The sequence below is a fragment of the Furipterus horrens genome, unplaced genomic scaffold, assembly GCF_987537825.1.
Source record: "Furipterus horrens unplaced genomic scaffold, mFurHor1.1.pri manual_scaffold_6, whole genome shotgun sequence".
NCBI classification, from domain to species: domain Eukaryota; kingdom Metazoa; phylum Chordata; class Mammalia; order Chiroptera; family Furipteridae; genus Furipterus; species Furipterus horrens.
Window position 1 is genome coordinate 133,015,102 of NW_028327176.1, and position 8,024 is coordinate 133,023,125.

At 45.8% G+C, this 8,024-nt stretch overlaps 1 protein-coding gene across 1 annotated transcript in view; it reads right to left on the reverse strand.

Moving 5' to 3' along the window:
• RRAGD (Ras related GTP binding D) overlaps positions 1 to 6,152 on the reverse strand; it is a 47,352-nt gene extending 41,200 nt beyond the window's left edge. The window contains exon 1 of the mRNA XM_090279670.1: positions 5,727 to 6,152. Within this exon, the coding sequence (XP_090135796.1) occupies positions 5,727 to 5,862 (136 nt within the window). The 5' untranslated portion in view covers positions 5,863 to 6,152. The remainder of the gene's footprint in view (positions 1 to 5,726) is intronic.
• Between the last annotated feature and the right edge of the window lie 1,872 nt (positions 6,153 to 8,024).

The window sequence follows — 8,024 nt, forward strand, 5'->3', positions numbered from 1 at the left end:
TTTACATTCTGGTCAATGGAACTACTTATACATTCAAGACTCAGGACTTCAGTAAGAAATTCCAACCCAAGTGGAAATTAAATACATGCATAATAATAGTACCATTAATCAGAGACTGTAAAATCATGAAGATGCACGGTACATTTGATTAACTACTTAGTAAGGAGAATTAAATGCATATAAAGCACTTTCAAAGGCATAAAGGTGATTTTTATTTATATGTGAAACCAAATCTTTCCTTATGAAATCTTCTCACTGGCAGGTAACTAAAAAATATATCCCATCTATGAATACTTCCTTAGCATATGTATTCAATGACATTTGTAATGTATTCTGATCTACCAAGGCTCCTGCAAGAAGGACAAAGTGGTCCTGTGAACTTTTTTTTCCACAATCACTTTGAGAGAGATCACAGCTGGTTTTAGGTAGCCTTCTATTTTACACTCTGAGAAACCGAGTTGGAGTCTTCCCCAGAGGTCCTCAGGAGAAGTCGACCTGGACACTTTAGGCCAGGGGTGAAAAATCTATTTGTCCACAGCAGAACCAGGGAAAAGCAACTGTCACAGGAGAGTGTTAAGGCTTTTGCAGAAGAAGGAGAATAAAAAACTTTTTGTTTTGTTTTTTAAGGTAAGGAAATATAAAGGAGATAGAGAAGAAAAATGAGCAGGAAAGAAATGGCTGTGGTAGGAAGTGAAATGTGTCACCAACAAGAGCTATGGGTGTGGGAGATTGAATAAAGAAGAGTGAACTCAAAGAGACAGGCACCTGGGGACTGAAAAAATATGATCTTTCAAACTCAGAGCCACACCTCTTATCCAGAACTCTAAAACTTGCTGTTTTCTGTCTCTTATTTCTAGTGGCCTACCCTATGTGTATTCTAATATTAATATGGGAGAGATTCCTGACAAGAGTAGAGAATCAAGATTCTATGATATATCGAGTCATTGAAACAGGTTGACAAAACATTTCATTCGTAGCCCTGACTGGCATGGCTCAGTTAGTTGAACGTTGTCCTGCAAAGTGAAAGGTCGCTGGTTTGATGCCCTATCAGGGCAGATGCGAGAGGCAACTGATGGATGTTTCTCTCCCTCTCTTTCTCTCTTCCCTCTCTCTAAAAAATAAATAAAGTATATATTTTCTAAATTTAATATAAAAATATGCTAACTATATGCATTCAAATAAGCACTGTGCCTAAATGTGTGGCCTTGGTCACGTCATTTTAAGCTATTCTGTATTTACAACTATTCCAACTCTTATGTATCTCTGTACTTCCAGGGACAGAAGGAAACACAAGAGATTAGCAATGGCCAGGACTGTAGTCAACCCAACTCTTTCCGGACAAAGCAGAATTATAAGGAAAGGGACTTATATTTTCACAAACTTTGTCCCTCTCCTAAATTTTGCTCAGTTCTACATCATGTTGTGGCTGTAGAAAAGTCCCCTGATATCTCTGGCATATCAGGAGAACAATGATCTCTGTTTACTCTCAAGGAACTGCAAGAAGATGAATTCACTAATAATTTTTTAATTGTTTAAGGGGGGAAAAGCTGACACTAATGATTAATAGATGCAAATCGCAGGATTTACAGCATTTACACCTATCAGGGAAGTACCACCTCCTGACCTTGAATTTTTTGTGTGTATGTGCTTCCAGTAACCACATAAACTGTCACCTCCTCAGACCATAAGACAGTACACAGGCTGCTATGGAAACAAGACTATACTGAGCTGGAGTGTGGGTAAGCAGCTCTCTTAGCCAGGTTTCCCTTAAATATTGGGACTTTGGGGGAGAAACCAATTCCACTTAAAAAAAAAAATCCTCACCCGATTATATGTTTATTGATTTTAGAGACAGTAAGCGAGAGAGAGACAGACAGACAGATAGACAGACATCAATGTGAAAAAGAAATACCAATGGATAGCCTCCTGTATGTGCCCTGACTGGGGATCAAACCCTCAACCTTTAGTGTATGGGACGATGCTCCAACCGAGTTACCCAACCAGGGCCCAATTTCACTTTTTAATTAAGTACGGTCTTTTAATTGCTTTCCTTAGTATTATAGTTTTTAAAGCACAATAATTTACTAAAGATGTAAAGTCTGTGTCAAAAACAATCAACATTTTTGATGCAATTGTTTTCAATGGCTTAATTATTTGCCTCCTCTGTCTGGAGTTTTATCTGGAGCATTTAAGTTGAAGGTGAGACTCACCTTATCTCTGATAACTACCCTGAAAGGTGCCCAAATCTGTCCTTAAGAGCACTAAAGTGCCCGAGAACACTTCTGGTATTCATGAATAAAAATTGGGAGTGCATGCCAGGGAAGTGCAATTTAAGTCTCACCTTAGCTGCACTATGTTTTCAATCTTAACACAATATGGTAAAATTTACAAGATACTCGTTTTAAAAATAAAATCAGAGCTTCCTTATAGGACTATGGGCAACAGAAATAACATTATCCACCTTCAATCCACTTTCTTTTGCACAGCGATGCTACTCAGTCCTGCATCCCACCCACCAGAGTAGACTTCTGAACCTCATAGAAAAAGCCCCAGCTTTCCACTGAGCACAGGCACTACACGAAATCCATTAGGAAGGTGAAGGGGGAAGAGAGTTCATTAGAGAACTGCTTTCTTTGCTCATGGTTCAAAGTGCACCCCATTCATCTTTTCTCAGAGTAAATAAGTCCTTCCCCACCCCTCCACATTCCTTTTTTTTTTTTTTTCTTCTAAGTCTGAGAGTAGGTAAATGTAAATTTTACCAAAACTAACACAGGATTGGGGGAAGAAAAGGTGCCACATGCAAAACCTGACAAACTCAGGGGAGGCCTGAGTGGTGGCCTTACAAACTCAGAGACCAAAGTAACCACAGGATGGTCTGAAATTAAAATTTTCTAATTAAAAGTAGTTCATGGCATGTAGTCAGGCCCTAGGCCAGTGTTTTTCTCTAACAGAGGTCAGTCTTTACCTTGATTAAGCCTGTTTATTATATTTTTGCACCTACATAGCATAGCTTTGGAATGTCAAATTTCCTTTTCCTGGACCCCTCAAAGCACAGGTCTCACACCTGAGGGAGACCATAAATCCCCTCATTGTTATTTTTATAGTGTTAATGGTTGACTATTAACTATCCTGTACCCACCTGTGTAAAAAATGTGTCTACCATTTCACTTTTTATCCAATCCCAAGTTTTCCTGCTTTGCTTCTTCCCAACTCCTTAATTTATCACCAATGGATTTTATGTAACCCACTTACACCTCCTCTCTGGATTGTAATGTATAAATTAAAGTACAAAACTGCCATTTTCTGGAGCATTTCTCAATTCGTTGAGATTTTGCAATTGTTGCCAATTTGGCTCAAATAAACTCACAGAAATTCTCTAGAGGTTTTAATATTTCTTACATTGATATATTATAATGTGACATATACCCAGGGTCCATCAGAAATACTGATGACCCTTTGGTGGTCCCAGGAAAGGACGTCACAACTCCCAACTTCTTCCCTTATCCCACCTCCCAGAGTGTATCAGCGAGCATGACAGTTGTCAGGGACAGTCTTTGCTAGAGCTGCTGACCAAGGAGCCTATCTGCTACTCTAGAAAGCGAATGTTCTAACAGATTCTGCGTTCAGGCCTCAAGTCCCAAAGCAAAGCCAGGAGCATGTGGAAAGAACAGCAGACGCCTGAGATTATGGAGGAAGTCTTCTGAGAAGACTACCTATCCACAGCAGGCCCAGGTGGAGAAAGCCTTGGCTTCAGTAATGTTTGAGGGAGCAAATATTCACTCGTGGGTCCTCTTACCACATAAATATACTCGATGCTTTTATTTTATAGCAAGATTCCAGGTTGATCCAAGAACTCACAGGGGAGGATTTTATCAGTGAAGTAATCAAAAGGATCAGTTCTGGGAGTGTTTGCCTTTCTGTTAGGGGCAGTAGGGAGCATCCAAGATCAGGCTCTGGGAAATTCTTTGTTTAGGAAATCCTACCTCTGAGGCACAGCTTTACTTTCACTTCATTTGCAAGTCCCCAAATCAATTTTAAAAGGGCCACCCTAAAGGGCTGCAGGAAAACAGGTCCTGTGCTTTTCCTGGAACCTCTCTAGCCCCCAGGACAGTTATCAAATTACAGGGCTGTTCTTCCTGGATATAGTCTCTTCTTTTTCTTTTTTTCTTTACAGTACCGCAAATACACCCTATTGTGTGTCTACCATGTCAAATACCTTGCAAATACATCCCCACTCCGAATCTCTGAAGTCTCCCAGAATCTAGGAGGAGCCAAGGAATGCAATTTGAATAATAATGAAGTGACTGAACAATTTAATTACCAAAGGTAGCCCTAGGGAACTCCAACACAAGGGTTGAAGGCCTACATCTACAAAAATGTAACCACATGCTCAACTGTGGGACCAATTATGGAGAGTGCAGATGAGAGGGAGGCACACAGGTGCACACACCAGTTTAAGCAAAGGGGGAATTAGCACAAATCCTCCCTGGAGACAGGCTGCGATGAAAAAGGGGGACTTGGAAAGCTTCTCTCTCATCTATCAGGCTCAAGGTTTAGTTAACTTTCTTCCTTTTCTGATCTATTGAATGTAGCACCTACCATATACAAAATAATGAAACTGTTCTTCCGAAAGGCTTTGAACAAAGAATCTAAAATAAATTCAATGAATTTCAATAAAAGTTCTTCAAAATCAACAGCTACAAAGGTACTTTTATCCCTCACACAATTTGTTCAAAGTGAAAATTTTTCAAGTTAGTTCCTTCTTTGGGTGCATACAGCTTCACCTTGATGTTATTCTTAATAGCTTCCTTCTACTGACCTTTTCAAGTGACCTTACAATAAAGGACTTTTTCTTTGCTTTGGAGGAAAACAAAAAAGAACCTTTCTGGAAGCCTGAAAAGCCCTCAACTCCCTTAGGCCTTAAGAATTAAATACAGGGGAGCCCCCACAGGCTGAACAATCTCTAAATCCCGCTTCTTGAACAATAAACAGAGTTTACTTGTCTGAGTGGCAGAGTAGTCCCCCACCCGGTGCACACTCCAGGGCGGGCAGAGCCCAGCCCAGGTGGTGACTGAGCGTAGACAAGGTGTCCTAACAACCGTGTTTGCCTGGATCCCAGGAAACCCGCGGCCACTCAGCAACTCCTGTATCACCTGGGTGCATCTCCACGGGTGCCCCTAAGCCGCAGACCTGGGCGGCCCCAGGACCCCTCCCGCGACTACTGCCAGGGGAAGACTGACACCCGCAGCTGCCGACGACCCTGCCAGTCACGCTGCCGCCGGCTGCCTTTTTTAGCCACGATATCTGACCCCAGCTATAACAGCAGCATTCAGGGAGAGGTCCCAGTGCGAGCCGGGCGGTCCCCTTCGCTCCTCAACCCCCTAGATCCTGCCAAGAACTCGAGTGAGAGGTGGGGGAGGTACCCGTCCTGAAACCCGGCAGGGAGCGCACGTTTCTCCAGCCCATACTCTTCCTCTCTCTGCTCTCCCCACAGATCCCGGTACCCCATCACCGCCTGCACCCGGGATCCCCCATTTTACAGCTTGCGGTCGCTGCTCCTGCGCCCCTCCCCACCCCCACCCCGCAACTCCGTTCTCCTGGATCCCCTCCAAGTCCGCGATCGGCGCGCTCGGCCCGTTCGGTGGCGGGAAGAAATAGAGGGAAGGGACTGGGTGCCGGCTGAGGACGCGCGGGGCTGGGGGTCTGGCAGGGAACCTGGCGCTCACCTCCCTCCTCCGCCCCGCTGTCCGGGTCGGCATCCGAGGAGTCGGGCCCGTCCCCGTAGTCCGCTAGCCCCACCAGCTCATCCTCCTCGTCTTCGTCCTCGTCTTCCAGCTGCGGCTTCCCCAGCACCTGGCTCATTGCGCCCACCGTCTGTCCGTCCCGGGGGCGGCGAGTTCCGGGTTAGGGGCTAAGCCTCCTAGCTTGCCGCTCACAACCTATCTGAATTGGGGTTTTGTCTAGAGCTTGGCGGGAGCCGGCGGAGGCGGGGGCCGCGAGTCCCCCAGGCAGGCGGCGTCCTGTCCTGGTCTGGGTTTCGCGGTTCTGAGCGCGCCCGGAGCCCCCTAGGCGCCCCTCCCTCCTGCCGGCGGAGGACTCAGCCGGAGCGCGGCAGTTCCTCCCCCGAGGAGGGAGAGAGAGACTGCGTGACCCAAGTCACCTGACACACACTGTCACACACTCTCTCTCTCTCACACACACACACACAGACACACACCCCACACGGGCGCGCGCGCGCGCTCTCCCGACCGCTTGGCGGTCGCTGGGAGGAGGACGGACACACACTCATGGCGGGGTGGGGGGGAGCAGGGTGGCTTGGGGGGCTCTCCGCCCAGCCAGAAGCGCACCCGAGCCCGGGTGCGGGCACCCACCACGGCTGCGCGCCACGGGCCCCCACGCCCCGCTTCTGCGCGTTGTACCCGCACAGGCTGGCGAGCAGGGGGGCTGCACACCCTGAGAACCTTTCCTCCACCCACCTCCGACACACACACCCTACTTTGGGCAGCCATCTCCAGCTTTTAATCCTAGGGGCGGGCTCCAGTCCCATGTGGGTTTCCCCCCTAACACTGCTGTGCCTGGGCTCCCACCCATAGCAGCGTCCCTAGAACACCCCGTGAATGCTGAGGCGCCCCACTAAGAAAACTCAGAGAATGCACAGGGCATAGGCGCAGTCTCCATAGCAATTGCCTTTTAGTGTGCCTTTATGATTCAAAGTGCTTCCCACCAAGAATATTAAAAAAATCAGGCCTACCCAGATGTAAATGTTTCTAAAGAAATAAATAATATGATTCGTGGCTGCCTAGACTGAATAATTCCTCTGCAGCGTTTTGGAAAAGGTCTCAGGTGTGTAACACACTTGGGGGCTACTCGTGGTCATTAAATGTTTCAAGGCTTTTGTGTGGGGTTGGGGAGCCAGTGTCTGTGGGGGGGGGGGGCAAGTCTCACATAGGAATAGTAGCAATGTGGGGGTGAAACTAAAACCTGCATTCCTCCACAAGCTTTTCACCACAGGACATAGTGTACCCACCCTTTCTGGATACTGCAAAAAATCACGTGGATGAATTTCCTGTGTCAAGAACAATAAGAAATAAACCAGCTGGCCAGCATGGTGATACAGTTCGTACAGGTGCCAGCAGCTCAGCAGGTGGTGTGGGGGAGGAGAAGAAAAAGGGAGCTGAGGCTGAGGCTCAGTCAATTGGCTGTGGCATTGGCCACTATCTGGCCTGGAGCTCAGGCTATGTTGTGATGCCGCCCAGGGAGAGCGGTCTCAAGAATGTAAGGATTTGTCTATTTGCTACCCATGGTCTTTGCTGGTGTATGTAACCATGGCAGCGTGCCATATACATACATGATAGGTGTTTAATAAATGTTTATGGAATGAATGAAAGCACCTGGCATATTTTTAAGAGAAACTGGAGGAAAAGACAGAAGCCAAAATTTTCACTTATTCTAAACCCTGGTAAATGCTACAGTGAGATAAATATGAACTGTGAGGTGCAAGAGCACACCAATAAGCCAACATGCAAGAGATGATGACTCTTAAGCCTTCATCCCTTCAGGACTGCCTGAAGACTTAGAGGAATTACAATGTGACTATTAGATGCTTATTTTATTTTTTACTAACTCCTCTTTCTAAAAACATTTAACTTTTAGAAATATTTTGTGGTATCATGAAAGATGAGCCTCATCTATTGTCCATTAAAATTTAACCAACTGCCCTGGCTGGTGTGGCTCAGTGGTTTGAACTCCAGCCTGCGAACCAAGGGGTTGCTGGTTTGGTTCCCAGTCGGGGCACATGCCTGGGTCACGGGCCAGGTCCCCGGTTTGGGGGCGTGTGAGAGGCAACCACATGTTGATATTTCTCTCCCTCTCTTTCTCCCTCCCTTCCCTTCTCTCTAAAAATAAATAAATAAAATCTTTTTAAAAAAACGTAACCAACTACTATTTACTAAGATTTTCTATGAAAAAGGCCTTGTTGCAAAATAATATAAACTCCAAAATATCCCATTAAGTAATATTATTGT